Genomic DNA, 20,542 nt, shown 5'->3' on the forward strand with positions numbered 1-20,542 from the left:
TAAAGAAAATTTAAAGATAAAGATGAATTCAAATTTTGAAACTACAGTTCTCTGTCAGGAGGCTAAATAATGAGCAGAGATTTTAAAGAAAAAAGAACACACAGCTAGGATTCAGAGGACCTAAATGTCCACTCTTGTCTCACCAGGGGTCCACAGAGTAAGACTGATCATGCTTTGATATTGGTTGCAATTGATTTCACCTTTGTGGGCGGAAACGACTTAACCCTCTCACCATTGGATAAGAGACGCTGAGCCTTAGATTTGAGTTCTTCTGTCAGCTGGTCGGTAGCTTTCAGGTAGTCCAGTATGTAAACGTCAGATGCTAGCTGGGCAATGTTCTGTTCACCACACCCATAGGGCATTTGGAGAAGGCTCTCCAGATTCTGCATTGCGACTCCCAGAATGTCCCCTAAAGGCAGAAAGGGAGAGTCAGGCACTTACACAAATGCCAGGTCACTGCCTCAGCACTAATAACCGCAGGGCATGGTGGGAATAGGAAATCATTTAAAGTTCACTCTAAAACGTGTTAATAGGAGGGTAGAGAGATGGCTCCGTGGTTAAGAGCCCTTGCTGCTCCTGAAGCAGACCCAAATTCAGATTCTAGCATCCGTATTGGGTGGCTCCCATCTGCCTCTAACTCCACTTCTAGGGGGAAATCAGTGTCTCGGGCCTTTGTGAACACTACACTTATGTGCATATACTGCCCCCTATATACATAACTTAAAATAAAATAAATAAAACACATAAACAAACCAAGTTTCCTAGAGGAACTCTAGAAGGAGGTGGCTCTGAAGTGTTGAATTAGAGGGGCTTTGGGGATGAAAACGTTTTGAAAAATTTCATTTCCAGAGCAAAGAGGAAGTGTTGGAAGTGTGCTCATTTGCTGGCTTGCTTCTAATTTGTGTTTTGACATACTGGCCTGATGAAATATAAACTATAACCCATTCCTCTTCTACAGGTTTGAGTGTTGATGATAGACAAATTACTCTTAGGGAACACCTCTCTCTCTTTTTAATGAGAAAATTCCCAGTATCACAACATATCATAATCTCTAAGAGGCATTCATATGTGCAGGTTAGAACAGGGTCTCCTGTTTCCTGAGCATCTGCCATTACCCTCCAGTGCAAGTGCTTCATAGAGATGCAGGTCTGAAAGCTGCATGCTTTCAGATCTCACATAGAAACAGGCAGAAAGGACGGTCTAAACACAATGCCTCCCATGATAGCTTATGAAAATACCTCCATTCTGTTATGTTAGGACTTTTTATAGATCACCTCAAGTAAGATTTTCAAATCACTATGACACAAGAAGTCAATAAACTCACCCACAATGGTGACAAAAGATCTGACTGAACCTTCTACTACATTGCTTGGCAATTCCAGAAGTGTTTGTTTTGAGGCTTTGGTACCTGAAAGAACACATCCATACAAACATTGCAAAGACTCCCTTCCTCAAGTCACAGCAGCAGATTTTTGGAGCAGCAGTGTTAGAAGGAACAGCCTGTCAGTTAGTTTTACTTATTAGGCAAAATGAGATTGTGACTCTGGGCCAGTGAGATGGCTCAGAGGGAAATGGCATATGCCACCAAGCCTGATGATCTGACTTCAATCCCAGGGACCCAATGGCAGACGGAGGGAACAACTCCTGCAAGTTGTCCTTTGACTTCCACCTCCCCAATGGTATATACATGTACACTCTATACATGAGCACACAGAACATATACACATGCACATGCATGTGAACACACACACACACACACACACACGAATGTAATGGAAAATTTAAAACTAAACTGAGAATTTGAGCTAATTTAAAATATCAACATACCCAGAAAAACGATGTATTCTTTGTTTTAGACAGTGGTCTCTATTTTTTTTTACTCAGTTCAGTGCTTAAATTGTGCATGGAAAAATAGAAGCTATAAGACTCACAGCCTATCAAAGGGATGCTCAAAGGGTGAGTAAACATTAAGGTCAGGTTACAAGCAACCAGCTCAAACAGTACTCACGATGGCCACAAATCTGGTAACTGAGGGCCAGTGGTGAGTCTACAAACTGTTTCATACCAAGAGTATAAGAGCAACCATTGTGTTAGTGTTATCTAACAAAAGCCTGGGTTTTCCATTGGCCAAGATTGTGAGACAATTATATGAACAAAGAGACCAAAATGTAGAGGATGGGGAAGATAGGTTGTGGAAAACTAATCTCATTAGACAAACAAAATTTCATAAATATATGTCTTTCTCGCTAAAAATTATACAACAAAGACAAAACGGGAAGTAAAGCTTGTAAGAGGAAATTAAAATGCATCTGCATGGCAAGTGGGCTCGGGGCTCGTGGCTTTTGCATAGGCTGAGAAAGCATATCTGCCACGCTTACAACTTTCTCTAGGACGAGTGATCACGGGGAGAGCCTCTTACCTTTTGGACAGATGAGGAAACTTTGAGTTGCTTCTTTTTCAATACCTTCAGCCTGTTAGGAAGTAAACAAAACAAGAACAAAATAATAAGTTGGATCATTTTTTTCCATAAAGGAAAAGAGACCAAACATCGGTTTTCATAGGTACGCCTGACTCACAGTTATTCCTGAGAGCCATTCACTGTCCCCGTCCTTCCTAGGTAGAAGTCTCTGTACACCACATAACCCTCAGGCCTTCTCCCATTGGTTGTGCAAGGATAACCCTTGTCAGCGAGTGACACTTTAAACTGCTCCGTTGGTTAACTGCTCAAAGCATAGAGCACGATAAGGATTTGTCTCTTGGACTTGAGGGTCACTTAAAAGGGAGGGGGGTGGGGGTGGGGAACAGCCACAGGCTGCTGCGTACTAAGAAGATAGTCAAGAAATAAGAAAGTATGTTTCAAGGGGGTTCATTGTCCTTGATGAGGCTCTGTTTGTTGCTTGGGTTTGGAGATGCTGAGAACAGAACCCAGGTGTTGGCACAAGCTAGGCAAGTACTTAGCCACTATGCCACGTGCCCAGTCAGGACTGAGGCACTGGTTAAAGAAAGGACGTGTGCATAATAATGCAGTTTGTTCAAGATGGAAGACTTGTGCCCTAAATCAACTAAGCATCTTAAGAACAATGTGTTAGTTTATCTCTTAGACACTGTTTCCTGCCAGAAAGAACTTTGTACTTCACACTTGCATACCTCTACCAGCATGGTTTTGACGACAGTGTCTTTCCAGTGGACATCTTGCTCCTTACTGGCGTCATTTGGGCAAGCCCTGCTCTGTTTGGATGTAGCCACTACAGTGACATTTACTTTACCTGGAAAATATTGCCAAGCATAATATTACCTCTCCGGTGGGAGATTCGTCAGGTGGATCAATCCCATCTTGAATGGGATGAGCCAACTTTTACCATCACATGAAAGTTTAGATCAAACTACCTGCCTCTTCTCCTGCCTGGAGATAAGGCAATATGTCTTGTTCTACTTGTTTCAGGATTCCATGCAATAAGTTAGTCAGTAATTCCCTGAGAACTTACAAATTTTAAGAAAGATAATATCTTATGAACCTGTACCACCACTTTGACATTGTTTACAGAATGACAATGAATAGCACAACATCAGAAAGCTGCCAGTTCCTCTCCCCTCCTCCCTTCCTCCCCTCCTCCCCTCCTCCCCTCCTCCCCTCCTCTCCTCTTCCCCTCCTCCCCTCCCTTCTTTCCCTTCTTTCCCTCCCTCCCTCCCTCCCTCCCTCCTTCCCTCCCTCCCTCCCTCCCTCCCTCCCTCCCTCCCTCCCTCCCTCCCTTCCTTCCTTCCTTCCTTCCTTTTTTTTTTTCTTCCTGAGATAAGGTCTCACCATGTAGCCCTGGCTGGCCTAGAGCTCACTATATAGACCAAGCCTAGAGTTCACAGAGCTCTGCCAGCCTCTTCCTCCTGAGGACTGGAACTAAAGGTGTGCAACAACATTCCTGGTTCCTAATGTTTCCCAGGATCAAAGAAAACCACCACCACACCTGGTAATAACTGGGGTTTCTAATGTTTCCTACGATCAAAGAGAAGTAGTAAAATATAATACAGCACAAGGGCCACCAAATACAAACTGAGCGCTGGCAAGGAATTTGTTGATTTCAATCTCTGTGGTATCACAGTATGTAATCAAAACTGATCTCCTGTGTCCTTGTTTATAGAAATTGGAGGATTGGCAAAGCTTATTCGCAAGGCTTAACATCATCTGTGTGCTGTACACACAACCAACATATTGTTCCTGTTTCTTTGTTGTGGGTTTTGCTTATTTCTTTCTTTGCTTTGCAAAGCCTTTGAGTGCCACAAAAATGCAGCAGCGAGTGCAGGATTCTGCCTCACTTTCCAGAGTGAGATACTTGAAGATCTTACAGTGCATAAAAATGAAGAAAGTTTGAGTGTGGTAGAAAAATGGTCTGAGGTGAATCACTATGACAGATGAACTTTAAAAAAAATCTTATAGTTCTCACTGATGTAATAATACAATGAATATAGAATATGAAATAAAATACTTTTCATGACATAGGTTTTAAAAGTTTCTGGTTCACTAAACTTTTAAACTTTCTCCTTCTTTTATATCAGCAGCCAGAGACTTCTAAAGTTACTTTTCTAAATGGTTAGGCACTAAAGCTAAGTTCTCAGTACTTGCTCCTCACTCAACGATTGGTATTTTTGGTATCTGGTGGCCTGTTTAGCATATTTAGTTAAAAAAAATTGATGATTGTGGCTGAGGAGAAATGTTTGTAAAACTGGCATTTTGTGTGAATGTCAGGTGAAGCAGCAATTGTAAAAATCAGGGTAGCATTAAGGAAACATGGTCTTCATGAACCAAGGAGTGTACAGGGAGGGACCCATGGCTTCAGATACATATGTTGCAGAGGATGGTGGTGTCTGACAGCAATAGGAGGGGGAGGCCCTTGGTCTTGTGGAGATTTGATGCGTTGGGGGGATTCTGGAGTGGTGAGGCAGGAGAGGTTGGGAGGAGGGAGCACCCCTCAGAGAGGCAAAGGGGAGGGAGGATGGGAGGACGGAGGTGGGATGGGAGGTTTGTGGAGGGGTAACTGGGAAGGGGGATATCATTTGAGATGTAAACTGATGGAATGATTAATAATAAAAAAAAAACCATGGTCTTCATTTGAGATATGATGTGTGGAGCCACCACTTAATCTTATTATAATTTCTATGTGAACGAATGGAGATCTGTTCCACAGAGTATTGATAGTAAGGAGCCGTGGGGCTGGAGAGTGGGCTCAGTGGTTAAGAGCACTTGCTGCTCTTGCAGAAGACCTGGGTTTGGTTCCCAGTCCTAATGTCATGTAGCTCAAAACCATCTATAATTCAGGTTCCAGTGGAACACACTCTTTTGGGTTCCCTGTGTGCCTGCATGAACATGGAGCCATCCATCCATCCATACAAGCACATGCATATACATAGAAATAAAACAAAGTCTTTTTAAATAAAGAAATTGCAGTATAAGAATGTGGAATATAGAGAAATGAATAAAGGAAGTTAAAAATAGGATGCCAAAGAAAATTATGTTTTTTGGAAAATCTAAGGAAAACAAAGGTTGATAAAACGTGGTCAATCCATGAAAGACCGGCACAGCTGCTTACCCAGTGTCTTAGGAATAATGGTCCAGACATATGTTTTCTGTTCTCCAGCCTGGAGGACTTCACTGTCGGTGTTACGCTGGGTGTTGATGCTTGCTTCATAATTCTCAGATGCTTCTAACTGAACAGAAATCTAAAAACAAAATAATGGCCACAGGGGTAGCATTTTAAATTCTCTCTCCCCCACGCTTTGATTTCAATCCTACAACTTATTGCACAGTGGTTTCTTTGATGTCTTCAAAGAAGAAGCTCGTATTTGTCATCTTAAGAAGATTCTATTTTAACTTAGTAAAATGAAAAGATGCCCAAGGACTCATTCACAAGCTCACAGAACAGCAGAATGGGCATCATCACAAAATCTTATTCTCACTAGAATTCCAAGTCATTGTTGTGATTTAAAACGGTTGTTTCTGGGCCCACAGAGTTCACTCAGCAGTTAAGAGCACTGGCTGCTGTTGCAGGGGGCCGGGGTTCAGTTCCCAGCACCCATGTGGCAGCTCACAACTATCCATAACTGCAGTTCAAGGGATTTGATGCCCTTTTCTGACCTCTGTGGGTACCAGAAATGTACATGGTGCATGTGCACACATGTAGGTAAAACAATCCTACACAGAACATAAAATTAAAATTTTAAATAATTATTTCTAAAGATTATAGAACGAAATGACTTCTTTGCAGTATGTATTTTCATTTGTTAATAGAGAAGCTATGGTGCTACTTGGTAAAAAGAATGAATAATTTAGCTTTGCTGGATTTCTTGTTTCCAGATCACAGGAGGTGTCTTACCTCTACACATGTAGTCAGGTAGTTGAAGACAGTGACAACCATGTCACTCTGTTCACTTCGAACAACGGAAAAGGGTGAGGTAACTTCCACGAAGAAGGGCTGGGAGATCTGTAGGGACACTTTGGGTGAAATGCCAAACCCAGCATTGCCATTGACACAGAAGGCGCTGGCCTCCCACTGGGTGATGGTATCAGGGACCAGGAACGAGACATTTGCTGTGCCTGAGGAACTGAGAAGACAGGCTGTTGTTGACACACATCCTGTGAGTGGGAACCTGAGACTATGCAGAACACACACAACGAAAGTGATTGGAGGTTTGGAAAATGTTTAGGTAAGGCGTTAGGTACGTGTCCCTCATCTGATGTCTGTGGAGTAGAAACTTAGTAATGCCATGTTTCTATGAATACCCTTTAAAAAAAATAAATGAGGTAGCATATAGTTCCTGCATGAAATGCATAGAAGTGAAGGTCTTGGTGGAAAAGTAACACTTTGCTGAAACAAATTAGCAAACTAACCATCAAACTGGTGTCAGGATGGACAAATGAACAATGTTTTGTTTTGTTTTAAAAAAGAAAAACCAAAAGCTTCACTAATTTATTGCCCAGGAATAAAAGTTAACAAATCAAAAGAAAAAAAATAGAGACAGAGCTACAAAAGGGAGAAGTCTGTTTAAGGAAAAAACACTAAGAAGCATAGAAAAATAAAACTCACTCTACACTGACAAGGTTCCATATCCATGTCCTGGGGAAGTTTGTCCTCACTGTCTCTTTGATGGCCACTTTTGCATGGCTGATGCTGTCCACAGAGTCATGAACTAAAATGAGAGAGAGAGAGAGAGAGAGAGAGAGAGGCAAATAAATGCTTGCCTGTATGAGCGTGTATGGTCACATGTGCACATGAGTGGCATGTGACCACCTGTGAGGTACCAGTGGAGGCCACAGGTCAATTTCAGGTGTCTTCCTTCCTTGCTTTTTCATCTTAAGTTTTGAGGCAGGGCCTCACTGAACTTGCACCTTGCCGTGTCAGCTAGAATGACCAGCCAAGAATCCCTGGAGACCACCTGTCGCTGCTCCTGAGCAATAGGGTGACAGGTGTGCACTGGCACGCCTGGCACTTACTCGGGTGCTAGGGACCAAACTCAGGTCCTCACAGTTGCACAGCAGGCAGTGTACCCACCCAGTCATCTCCCAGTCCCTTTAGATGAGGTTTTTTTTTGTTTTTTGTTTTTTGTTTTTTGTTTTTTTCTTGAGACAGGGTTTCTCTGTGTAGCCTTGGTTGTCCTGGAACTCACTCTGTAGACCAGGCTGACCTCGAACTCAGAAATCTGCCTGCCTCTGCCTCCCAAGTGCTGGCTTTTAGATGAGCTCTTACTGTCTCATAAATTCAAATCACAACCGAGGTATCACTCTTTTGGTGCTCAAATTTCAATATTTGTTTAAAAACGACAAGAAACAAACAACACATCACCTACAAACAAGTCGGGATGAATCAAATGTCCTCACAGACTCTTGTCTGACATGCTGGTACCTGCTAACTCTGCTGACTGGCACTATTTTCGCTTATGTTTTTTAGTGCCATTAATACTTGTAATTCTCCAGTACATATTCCTTTATAGGAGTGGCCTATAGGCTACATATGATGCGCTTAGTTAGTGTTTCTACACCAAAATAGTAACCATTGAGCTGTGCATGGTGACATATGCTTTCAGACCCCAGTATCTGAGAGGTGGAGTCAGGACAATCAGACGTTCAAGGTCATCCTTGACTATATAAAAAATTTGAGGCCAGCCTGGGCTACGTGCATCACACCATGTCAAGTTGCTGCCAGCATTATCTTTGATAGTTGTCTTCACATCTATTTTGAGGCCAGCCTGAGCTACAGGGTAAGACGCTGTCTTAAGAAACAAACAAAAGGCTAGGCGGTGGTGGTGCACACCTTTAATCCCAGCACTTGGGAGGCAGAGGCAGGTGGATTTCTGACCTGAGTTCGAGGCCAGCCTGGTCTACAGAGTGAGTTCCAGGTCAGCCAGGGCTACACAGAGAAACTCTATCTCGAAAAACAAAAACAAACAAACAAAAAAGAAACAAACAAACAAACAAACAAAAATGTAAAAAAGAACCAAAACCTGGACTTCTTTTTATATTAGAAGCTAAGCATTCTTTATCCAAAAATATTTCCAGCCTGTCTTGTTGAACTGCAGAAATTCTAGTACTTGCTTCAAATCATCCTAAATCATCTATGAGCCTTTGCTTTGCATGGTTTTTATCTTACAAACACTCAGTCCAAAGGATCCTATTGAATACCACTCCAACGGGAAGTTCTAGATTACCCACAGGCAGAAGAAGGTGGGGCGCCACCACCGTACATCATTATCCGTTCATTTGGGTGATCGAACGTCCTCAGCAAGGGCTGGTTTTCCTGGGATGAACACACTTCCGGTTTCCGGTAATGGAGATTTGTAAAGATTTTCAGACCCATGTTCTTTCAGAGAAAGACACAAAAAAATTATGCTTTGCTTTCTTGAGAGAATTATAAAAGGTCTACCATCCTAACATCCAGACAATAACTGCATATTTTCTGTGCAGCCAGGTTTCAGGATCACAGAAATCAAGTCTCCAATAATCGCTCTTTCTATTATTATTATTATTATTATTATCATTATTATTATTAATGTGCTAATATCTCCATTTTTCCATTTATGCTTAAGGGAGTATAAGAAATCAGCTGTCTTAGTTAACAGCAAACAGGCATGCTCACAAGCTCATGCATGTCTACACAGTGCACATGCGTTAATCAGCAAAACTGGGACTTGAACTAAACCTGTCTAATTCAATGTCCTCTTCTTCATCCACAGTGATTCTGATCATAAAGACCCTTGCGTGGCCCCTGAGCACATGTAGCTGGCAGCCTCCTTTCATGTGGACTATAGACTGTAAGTTATTTTCTTGGTTTAACTATTGACACATAAGATATATTGCAAGAAATTGGATCCCATCTCATCAGACTCCCATGATTCTAGCCATACAACTTCTTTTCAGCAAAAAGAAAAAAAAGTCAACAGGATGAACATCTCTTTTTAAAAGATACTTTGTCAGCACAGTATTGAGAGACTCTATAGTGTGAGAGAGACAGGGGCAGGACCACTACAGCTACAAGAGGAAATGTTTTACAGACTCATCTGTGATCTTACACTGAGAAGATTAGAGAGGTCTCCATCCCAAATATTGCCTGTAGGTGTATAATACAGTCCATTGTAGAATAAGTCCTTCTGAGGAATGCATGGTTCTGCTTGCTGATCATCCAAGTTGAGGCCATTGTAGAAATAGCCATATTGATGGATATACGGGAGTGTGAAGTACACCTAGGAGGAGAAGGTACGATCCTTGGTGACGTGAAGCACTCCTTGCATAACTATAAGATTGGAAAATTCGTGTCATGACCATTTACTACTGAGTCAACTTTCCAAAAATTCAAATGAGGAGACCAATATTGTTTTGTGTAGTTAATGTTAATGCAAACTTTTCTGGCCGATAGTGCAGGTTTGGGGATAGCAAATAAAGAAAGGTCATGGAGAACTCTTGGTTGTTCCAAAGCCTAGCCCACAGATAACTGCCTGAAGTAAAGAAATAGAGTTTCTGGAGTGCCTGGAGAATGATGTCAGCTGCCTGAAACTAAGTATTAATGAATTAAAACCTTCCAGATAAAATATCGCATCGAGCAACGGACAAGCAGCCAAAGGACTTCATATATTCACAGGAAACCATTCTTATGATGCCCAGTGCTACGTGCAATGGATGGGCTCCAATCAAAAAGTGAACAAGGAGTGAGATCAACCACTTATACTTTTATGATTAGAAGAGACAGTGATGACTCCTGTAATCTTTCAGTTATTGGTAGAATTATGGGCACCATGTTCTGACCAACTGCGAGAAAAGTTGAGAATATGTAAAACTGAAGGAAAGCTTAGGAAACTACATTCATGGAGGGAGAATGACATGAAGGGATCAGGAAAAAAAATCAAACCAAATTCATTCCATGTAAAAACACTCCAACAACTCATGTCAAAATAGGAACCATCTTCCCGGGACACATTAGCTCCCAGTAAGAGGGAAGGGCTTGAAATGAAGGGGCTGCTTCCATTTGCACAAAAGCATGACTGGCATGGGTGGGGGTTATCAGGTGGGTATCAGGTGGGGGAAATAGTGGTGTCAATAGAGAAGATCAACAACCCTTAGAGACACGGCACTTAAGGGAGGGAAGGATGGAACAGGATAAAACAGAAGACATGCTTTAATTACTGAAACAGCTCAGTCCAAATAATCAACCAATGAGAGAATTCTCAGATATTTTGGAATAAAGGGAATATTCGCAAATGGATATGCAAGGTATTTAAAAAGATCATGAATCAGAAATGTAACAAAGAAAGTATAAAAATAGGCAAAACCAAGGAAGAAATAATTGAGAATGAACTCAGAAGATGAACACATCAGAAACGAATTCTAAAGGCTAAAAAGCCTAAGAGAAAAATGACAGACAGAAATCAGCCATTGTTTGTTTGTTGAGGCAAGGGCTCATCGTGGCTTTGAACTTCTGATTTCCCTCCCAAATCAAAAAGATTACAGATGTGCATCACCACACCCAGCACACCCAGCTTCTAGAAGAGAAATAGAAAACAAAAGAGAAAGTAAGAAAGAATGGAAGTAGGCCACAGGCAAACTGGAGAGTTTGAGCACCTGTGAAGTGAGCTAACACATGTGTGAAAATTTTCAAGAAAGGGAAGAAATCAACAAACTTAATTTTTAAGTAACAATGCAGACTAAGCTTCGGATTCCACCCCTTCCCCCAATAAATCCTAAGAGATATCTTACTAAAATTTTAGTTTAAATATATTCGAGGAAATAAAAACCAAACCCTCTAGGCCTCCAGACAAGGAGGCCAAATAACCTACCAGAGAGAATAAGTTAGTCTGACAGCACAGTGAGGTACAAGAGAGCAAGGTTTTCAAGAAACCTAAAGAAAAATACAGGCCCCAAATTTAATAGTCATATACCCCATCTCCCACATATCAAGGCAATGTTCTTTATTTTTAAAAGGTTTTGTTTGTTGTTAGCTTTGTTTGTTTTTTAAAATATTTATTTATTTAATGTACATGAGTACACTGTAGCTGTCTTTAGACACACCAGAAGTCATCGGATCTCATTACAGATGGTTGTGAGCCACCATGTGATTGCTGAGAATCGAACTCAGGACCTTTGGAAGAGCAGTCAGTGCTCTTAATCACTGAGCCATCTCTCCAGCCCTGTTTTTTGTTTGTTTGTTTTGTTTTGTTTTTTTTAAAAAACATGTCTCATGCAGCTGAGGTTGGTCCTCAACCCCTGATCCTCCTGCCTGTGCCTCTCAAGTGCTGATGTCACAGGTGTTCACCCAGCTTCTTTGTGGAGACTTTAGAAAAACGATTCTGAGTATGAAGATGTGATGGAATTCTTGTGCCCTTTGAGGAAGCTAGCTGAGAATACGATTTATGTACCTGAAAGGTGACCTGGAAACTGGGATAGCTCAGGGAGCAATAGAGAAACACGGCTGTAAGCAGGATGTGTTCTCCCAAGGAAGGAAGGAAAGATCAACTTTAAGGTGAGAAAGAGCTTGTCACTGGCTAGGGTCACTGGCTATTACTTAGAATGACTGGCTGGGATTCATAATTAAACAAGAAAAAAATGAAGCTATATTATTCTCGAGAAAATCACTACAATAAAATTTCAAAGCTGTGTGTGATGACCTAGACTTTTAATGTCAGCACCCAGAGGCAGCAGCGGGTTAGGAGCATTGGCTGCTCTTCCAGAGAACCTGGGCTCGATTTCCAGTGTGCATAGATGTATATACAGAGATAACATTCATACACATAAAATAATAAAGTATTTTATCTTATTCTCTTAAGAAATGTAGCAGAGCTGGTTATTCACAAGTCACTAGAAGCTCATGTTTCTCTCTTTGTAAAGATAGGCCAAGGTGAGGATGCTGCTGTCCCCATTGTGTAATTCTGTGCTGGAATCAGGCAAAGAGAGAACAGAGGCGTGCAATGAAAAGGAAGGAAGCAAGTGGGGGAAAGAAGGAAAGGGGGAAGGGAAGAAGGAAGAAAGGGAGGAAGGGAAGAAGGAAGGAAGGAAGGAAGGAGAGAGGAAGGAAGGAGGGAAGAAGACAGGGAGGGAGGGAGGAAGGAAGAAAGGAGAGAAAGAGAGGGAGGAAAGGAAGAAGGGAGAAAGGGAGGAAGCAAAGAAGGGAGGAAGGAATGAAAGGGGAAAGGAAGGAAGGAAGGGATGGAGGAAGGAAAGAAGGAATGGAGGAAGGAACGAAGAAAAGGAGGAAGGAAGGGAAAGAGAGAGGAAGGGAGGGAGGAAGGAGGGAGGAGGGACAGGGAGGGAGGGTGAGAAAAAGAAAACTTCCTATTTGATGGCAACATTGTAATACAGGGAAATAGAGAACCAATGAAAAATATAAGTCAATTAATTAACCAAGGACTGTAGCTAGTTAGCAAAATGTAAATTATTGTGTAAAACAGCTGACAGGCTCATAAATAACAATAGAATAAACAGTGAGAAAAAACCGTGTTTACCACAGCAACAGAGTTATTCAGACACACTTGTGAACAAATATAAAGTTTACATAAGAAAACTGTTTAAGATGTAATTCATGAGTAACAGAAAAATTATACTCGGAAAAAAAAAGCCACTTTACAATTCTGAATTGGAATATTCCCCCATTAGGGGGAAACATTGAAGTTAATTTGTAAATCTCATGTAATCATAGTAAAAATACCAGTTAGCTTTCTGTCCTGGAGCTAGAGAAGTTAGAAGTAAGTTGGATATTGAGAATCAACTAGAAGAGCAAGGGGTGCCCTGGAGTTGAGATGGGTGGAGTTATCCGACCAAAGGAGTCCAATCTCACCCAAAATTAATCTCTATCATTAAAACTGTGGGACTGACATTGGAAAAGAAAAACCAAATGGAATGTAAAACAGAGAAATAAACAGAATAAATAGAAATGCAGTCCGGGATAAGGGCAGTGTCTCATGTCACCTGAGCAGAGGTAACATGTCAACTGGAGAATATATATTAAAAAGAAGATGAACTAGATATATATCTCATACTCAAGGAACAAGGTTCCCTGAAAAACAAAATCAGTTTTCAAGGCTGTACAAAGAAAGTAAAGTCAGGCTTGCGTCATCCTGGGCCAGGAGATTAGTTAATATTTAGGACATAATTGGACGTTGTCAAAGAACATAGAGACCAACTTAAAAAAAAACAAACCCTGCTCTCACTACGATTTTAAAATATCACACTATTTCAGAGTTTTTAACTTGTTATAATTATGTATAGAGTTCTGTATTGCTGTGAATGCCAGATGGAAAACTCACTGTACTGGCTAGTTTTTTGTCAACTTGACACAGCTGGAGTTATCACCGAGAAAGGAGCTTCAGTTGAGGAAATGCCTCCATGAGATACAACTGTAAGGCATTTTCTCAATTAGTGATCAAGGGGGAAAGGCCCCTTGTGGGTGGGACCATCTCTGGGCTGGTAGTCTTGGTTCTATAAGAGAGCAGGCTAAGCAAGCCAGGGGAGGCAAGCCAGTAAAGAACATCCCTCCATGGCCTCTGCATCAGCTCCTGCTTCCTGACCCGTTTGAGTTCCAGTCCTGATTTCCTTGGTGATAAGCAGCAGTATGGAATTGTAAGCTGAATAAACCCTTTCCTCCCCAACTTGCTTCTTGGTCATGATGTTTGTGCAGGAATAGAAACCCTGACTAAGACACTCACATAGTTATTAACCCATGCTAATAACTGAGAAAGGAGCACAGAAGTAAAGACTTGATTCTTTCAACATGTCCCGTCCCAAGTAAAAGCATCCTAGGAAGGGCAGGCCTTGCAGCCACACAGCTTGGGGACACTGGGGAACAATGCTGCTTACGCTCTCAGGTGTCATTTCTTGTCCGTGGTTCAGTAGAAGGGCACTTTTGTCCACTGCTCGCAGGGCACAGAAGGAGTCAGGGGCCGCTTGAAGATGAACACTGGTGTTAGAGCCCGGTAGATCCTTATCCCGTGAGAAGTTTATGCTAACCTGAGGTGGAAGAAGGGTAGTAATGAGGGTAGAGACAATTACATGTGAAGAAAACTTGAATAAATTCTGTCTTCCCAAACAAATCCCGACCGATTTCTGTACATACATTTTCCTGCCCATTCTCAGTTCCCTGTGGGGATATCTTTCAGTCTCCCCAACTCCCCCAGCTTGCTGTGACCAGGCGTCAGCAAGATAACTCTTCGTGACTCATTTGTTGGTAATTTAACTGTAAGATTACTATGTAAGGATCATGAGGGGCCCAGACAGAGACAGGGCTGGAGTGATGGCACAGTGGGTGAGAATGCTTGTTATCAAGGTTGACAGCTTGAGGTCTATCCAGCCAGAACAGTGGCAGGAGAGAATGGAATCCTGCAAACTGTCCTCTGATCTTCACGCACTCACTTCGCAGGCATGGTTGCATGTGCGCATGCGCACACACATATGCACCAAATAAAGAACGAAACTTTAAAAGGAGGAAGCAGGAAGCAAAACGCCCACCCTGCTGATAAGGGAAACATCACCTTGTTTTTAAAGCACTTCTCGATCTGGAGCCTGACATTATCCGCAACGATTTCCCCGCTAGGGTGGAGGGTGTAGACGAACAGGTCAGCCGATGGCGCCAGATCAGCATTGATGCTGATTGGGAAAGAGAAGTTCCCATTCCAGGCTGTGGAAACAGGCAGTTCCCAGATGACAGTGTGCTAGCGCTCCTGGGTTTGCTTAGATGAAGGGGAATGGCGTGTGGATAGAGAAATGACCTGGGCCTTGCTCAGATGCAAGTAAAAAGGGGACATATTCACAGATGAAGATACTGTGGTAGGACTGCCTTAGACATCACTATTCTACAGTGTACACATTTACTGACTAATGGGTGCAGCCAAGTTTTGTCAACTTGACATAAACTAGAGTCAGCTGGGAAGAGGAAACTTCAATTAGGGAAGTGCCTCTGTCTGATTGGCCTGTGGGCCTTTTCTTGACTAATGATAGATATGGAGGGCCTAACCTGTGGGTTGGACAGGCAGACTTAGGGCATGTAAGAAAGCAGGCTGGGCAAGCCATCAAGAGCAAGCCAGTCAACAGTGCTCCTTCATGGTTCCTGCTCCAGTTCCTGCCTCTAGGTTCCTGTCTTGAATTCCTGCTCCAACTTCCCTCCATGATGGACTGTTACCTGCAGTCTAAAATGAAATACACCCTTTTCCCCCTGAAGTTGCTTTTGGCTAGGGTTTATTACAGCAATCGAAAACAAACTAGAGTAATGATAGAAAGGCAACAATCGCCTTTTTCTAACTATTCAGTGCTACCTCAGGTCATGCTACCTACTGCCCTCCAACTGCTCGTGGTAATAAGTGCTCATCCTAACTTGTAGGAAGTATGGAGGTAGGGAACGCATTCCAAAGCAAGGGCATAGTGTCCACCTTGAACTCTGACTTGCTTCTGTCCGCTGCGGGAGATACCTCCTCTCACCATCACCTGTGCCAGACAGAGAAGATTCAGTGTGAGTATTGAACTTGCACCATATCACGTCCTCACGGGCTAATCTAGTGCTCATCCTGTCCTGTAACAAGGTAGCTTCCTCAAACAAATATTAAAAGGGAACTTCATACATGTTGGGCCAGAACAAGGAAGAAACTCAAAGTTCTGTGAAGCCATCTAATGCATGTGAGAGGCAGCGGCTTCGCTTGCCCGTTATCCACCCATTTGCCTCCGGTCCATGCTATGAAATGGAATGTCCATAAAGCTGACTACAGGACTCAATAGGCATGGAACTCTAACAGTGTCCCAGGCCTACTTCCCTTTCCAGTGTGGTGAGTCTAATTGATTCCACTAATGTTTCCAGCTAGGAATATACAGCTGAGAAGACCAGAGCTTAGAGCGTCTGAACAACATGTTCAAAGTGGACATATGTGGTGCGTGCGGACTAGGAGAGAGTGGAGGGATGGAAGTAGGAACAACTTAATTTCCAAGTCTGTTTTCACGCTCCCGGAAGCCTTAATGAGAGGAGATGAGAACAGATTCCTTTTCTGCTCATCCTTTTGAGCTTTCCATGCTACTTAACCCTGAAGACACCTGGTCGTAAACATTCGATGTCAAGTACAACGGAATGATTGAAGAAGCGAGTGTCTCCGTCTGAGGGGAACTCAGATCGCCTGGGACCACTTTGCAAGCTTGTTCCTGTGTTCTTCACGGTGCCAGGAGTACTCGCCAGCGAAGTGAGTAGGTGGAGCTCACTCAGATTGGCCAGGTCTGACAGATGACACCTCCTAAGCTGGACTGTGCTGATTAGGCAGAGCCACCTGCTGAAACTTACCAAATAGAAGAAGGTCACATCTGAGGCCTCCTTGTAGGCCTCGGGGTTTAGGGAGTAAAGTACTGAGAACATCTTCTCTTGATCGCACGGAAGCTGCTTGGGCTCGAGAATGATCTTCGTGAAGCTGCTGGTCTGGGAGTAAAAGCGCGAGGCCGAGAAGTAAGCGTCCAAATACTCAGGGGACAGCCAGCTGGAACGATGGCAGCTTCTAGGTCGGACGTAGACGGCCTGGCAGGACAGAAGCAAAGGAAAGGCTTTAGAACAATGGACATCTCTAAGATAGGGAATGCTACTGGACACAAGGGTTGTCGTCTCGCCCAACCAGGAAGGAACCTCGCTCACAGCTGTTATTGTGGAGGCTGGTGACATGTGAGGGCACTTGCCACCAAGCCTCGCCATCCAAGTTTTATTCTTGGGACCATGGTGGTGGGAAGGAGAGAACTGATCTGTACAAAGCGAGATAATAATACAATTCTCTCTTTCTTATATATAAATAATGGCCATGGTTATGTGACTGTCCCACTGGACTGACAGTGACTTGCTATGTTTGTTTTTACTTTGCATGTGTGTGCTGGGGACGATTGGCTATGCATCCCAGTGTGACCTGTGACTCAAGGTCCTCCTGTCTCAGCATCTTGAGTGTTAGAATTACAGGTGTGCTTTGGATCTTCACTTTTAATTACAGTCAGAGAATTAGATGTAAGTTCTGTATTTGCATGCAAGCTATGACAAACTGTTTAACTGCAAACTTCTGCAGAAGGTTCAGAAAACAAATCTCATGGCATCTCCCTCTGTATGCACAGGGTGATGATGTAAGGGAGAAGGCCAGATTTTCTTACATGCTACTTCCACTTCCACAGAAGACATACTGGTCACCGCAGTCGCTGTGAGAGAGTGGTAGCATCTCGCCTTCTGTTTTGTTTTTGTTTGTTTGTTTGTTTTTCGAGACAGGGTTTCTCTGTGTAGCCCTGGCTGTCCTGGAACTCACTCTGTAGACCAGGCTGACCTCGAACTCAGAAATCCGCCTGCCTCTGCCTCCCAAGTGCTGGGATTAAAGGCATGCGCTACTATCTCGCTTTCTGAACTCTGCTCTCAGTGAGTACTGAATGGGCAAGCGAGTCTCAGAAAAAAAAAAAAGCTACTGTCTAAGAGCCTTCTATGCTCCAAGTCCCTAGCATTGGGGCCTCTGTGGGATTCTCGACATTCTCTGCCAGCCCTTGGATGTCTTACCTTCAAGCTAATCTGTGCACCGAATATCTCTGAAGTGTTAATGGAAAATCGAGCTTCCCCGTTCTCATCTGTGGTGTAATTTCCTACAGGTTTGCCGTCGAGTTCCAGTTGCAAAAGTTTGTCCACCAGTGGTGTGTTATTGGGACCAGAAAATTTAAGCTGTGCAAAAGCAGAAGCGTTAATATTCTTAGGACACGAAACTCCACATTTCTACAAGGAAATTTTCATCCATGACAGCGGTCACTTAACAGAAATCTCGGTGAATAGAAATATCCATTCTACTGCTCGGGCGTATGTGCTTACACATAGAGCAGAAGCTGCTGTTTTAATACATCGGTTTCTTTTAGCCCTGGAACTTTCCAAGCATAGCAGACATAGTAATATTAGAGATGGATTATAAGCCTACAATCAAAGTGTCTGGAAATTTTCAAGGGATAATTTGTGAACAGAGAAAAAAAAAAACCCAAAGAAGTTCCTTGGAAAGTACCAGGCAAACCTACAGTTCCAAAATAAGTGATCCCTCTCCTGTAGAAAGGGTCCATGTTCTCGAAGCTGACAGTGCCAAGCACGGAAGTGATAAAAACCGAGTGTGTTTTACTCATCTGCACACCTGTAAGAAATGGTGAAACAGAGCAGCATCAGGAAGAAATGAATCATTTGAACAGACACCTCCAGGGCGGGGCATGCATCCTCATGGCATCCTAAGGATATGTGGGGATCCGGATTCAATCCCGCTGCTCCCTCACAAAAAGCCACCTTTAAAGATGTTTCTTTTACCATTGTGAGGGACAGCTAATTCATAATTAACAACTGGTGTCGCTAACTTCAGATTTTCCCCCCTCAGTGGTAGGAAGTTTGCTGTAAGATACAACCGTTACCTGTTCCAGATTCTGTAACCACTTCGTTAACATTCAAGGTCATGAACAATCCAGAGCGGTCCAACTGGAAGACTTTTGTGTTGATAATGTGAGAAGCACAGCCATCTTTCAGCTGAAAAATAAGCAGAGGTAGAATGAAAATGTTAGGGACCCAAGAGTCTCATGGGACTTTAGCACGGGTGCCTTCCACCCGTGTACCGAGGTCTGTCTCACCGAAATGGACAAAGAGTTAAATCAGGGAGACCAGCTTTGAGTATGTCAAGAGAAGGGGATATCTGTGCTTTAAGGGTTCAAGGACAGTCTCCTGGAGTAACGTAGGCGTGAAATAGTTAGAAGATGAGAATAAAGCTAATGATATCCTGAGAATAAGAAATTAACCCTCTGGAGAAACACTAACAACAGACAGACCAACACTCTTCAGATGACGCATGTCCACGTCAGCAGCTGCTAATGTCTGCTTTTTGAAATAGGGGAAAATGTACAATTTCACTGCTTACAGCAGTAACTACAAAACTGTAAATTTAGTTATATTTTAAAATAAGAAATAGGTACTAACTTCAAATGTTAAACATTGGAAAGATGCATTCGTTCATTTGACCTTCGAAGCTATCACTTGCTCTAGGCGGTACAATTACACCCCTCATGTAGGCATATACATGCAAATTAATTTTTAAAAACTCTTAAAAACGAATTAAAGAGATAAAATTAGAACCAATGACTTACAGACATGCAGAAAAACTATTCATAACTATTCGCCCAGCAGAATAGGCGAGCTTTTCATAACTGGGATTTAGAATGAAGGAGACCGGAAGTCTGGAACAACGAACACAGAACATTCTGGGTTGCGGTGTTTCCGAATGAACTGCCCGAGGAAGGATTCTCCAAGGAAAGACTGTGGAGACCACCCAGATAGTACAGCGCATAGGGCAGCCGATGAGCAACTTTGCAGGTCTAAAATCCCGCAGGCAAAAGCACCCAGAAGCCAACTTTGTATGTTATGTTAAACTTTGTATTATCTTCATGTTCCTCACCTGACTTAGCTCTCACAGCCCACTAGCCACACAGTGAAAATGCTGTCAGTCCTATTTATAAGTGGCATTAAATCCCTAGGAGGAGGTCTCCCCACAACCCCCCGGAGTAAGCCCGTAGTCCGCACCTGCACAGTGAACTGCTCACAGATTTCATTCTCATTGCTCTCACAATGTGCCGGGGAGAAGAGCTCTCTGCACACTTTTATCTGGGCTTTTCCCTGCACAGGCTGGCCATAGGTGTACCTGGTGGGAAAAGGAGCATCATGGTTACAAAAGGGCAGTGACCCTTACCGACCTTCCCAGAAATCATATACGAAGGCTTGAAACCAGGTGTTTCTACCTAACTGCCTTTAGGGCTATTTTCTCCCACAGAATTTGGGTGAAATTCGACATGTAATTTATGAAGAGGATCTGGCTAGTTTAAACAACAAACAAATACGTTGACAGTTTTATTCAATTTTAGATGATCTAATATATCAGTGGAGAAAAAATGAGCAAAAATTTAAAATATATATAATTTGTTACAAGTATTGGGAAATGGGCTGGTTTCGTTAGTAAATGCATATGAACATAGGCAAAACTTGATGATTCTGGATATTGAAATCAGTATTTTAAACACTAT

General features: G+C 42.7%; 1 protein-coding gene across 1 annotated transcript in view; it reads right to left on the bottom strand.

Moving 5' to 3' along the window:
* Nucleotides 1–20,542, bottom strand: part of A2ml1 (alpha-2-macroglobulin like 1) — a 41,785-nt gene that overhangs the window by 12,099 nt on the left and 9,144 nt on the right. The window contains exons 8-24 of the mRNA NM_001001179.3: nucleotides 20,046–20,163; nucleotides 18,890–19,001; nucleotides 18,512–18,621; nucleotides 18,012–18,170; nucleotides 16,782–17,009; nucleotides 15,889–15,943; nucleotides 14,995–15,140; nucleotides 14,324–14,473; nucleotides 9,553–9,723; nucleotides 8,696–8,843; nucleotides 7,074–7,176; nucleotides 6,363–6,591; nucleotides 5,580–5,709; nucleotides 3,148–3,266; nucleotides 2,420–2,471; nucleotides 1,325–1,408; nucleotides 233–409 (exon numbers count right to left, since the gene is read on the bottom strand). Of these exons, the coding sequence (NP_001001179.2) occupies nucleotides 233–409; nucleotides 1,325–1,408; nucleotides 2,420–2,471; nucleotides 3,148–3,266; nucleotides 5,580–5,709; nucleotides 6,363–6,591; nucleotides 7,074–7,176; nucleotides 8,696–8,843; nucleotides 9,553–9,723; nucleotides 14,324–14,473; nucleotides 14,995–15,140; nucleotides 15,889–15,943; nucleotides 16,782–17,009; nucleotides 18,012–18,170; nucleotides 18,512–18,621; nucleotides 18,890–19,001; nucleotides 20,046–20,163 (2,291 nt within the window). The remainder of the gene's footprint in view (nucleotides 1–232; nucleotides 410–1,324; nucleotides 1,409–2,419; nucleotides 2,472–3,147; nucleotides 3,267–5,579; nucleotides 5,710–6,362; nucleotides 6,592–7,073; nucleotides 7,177–8,695; nucleotides 8,844–9,552; nucleotides 9,724–14,323; nucleotides 14,474–14,994; nucleotides 15,141–15,888; nucleotides 15,944–16,781; nucleotides 17,010–18,011; nucleotides 18,171–18,511; nucleotides 18,622–18,889; nucleotides 19,002–20,045; nucleotides 20,164–20,542) is intronic.

This window comes from Mus musculus, chromosome 6 (assembly GCF_000001635.26).
Source record: "Mus musculus strain C57BL/6J chromosome 6, GRCm38.p6 C57BL/6J".
NCBI lineage: Eukaryota > Metazoa > Chordata > Mammalia > Rodentia > Muridae > Mus > Mus musculus.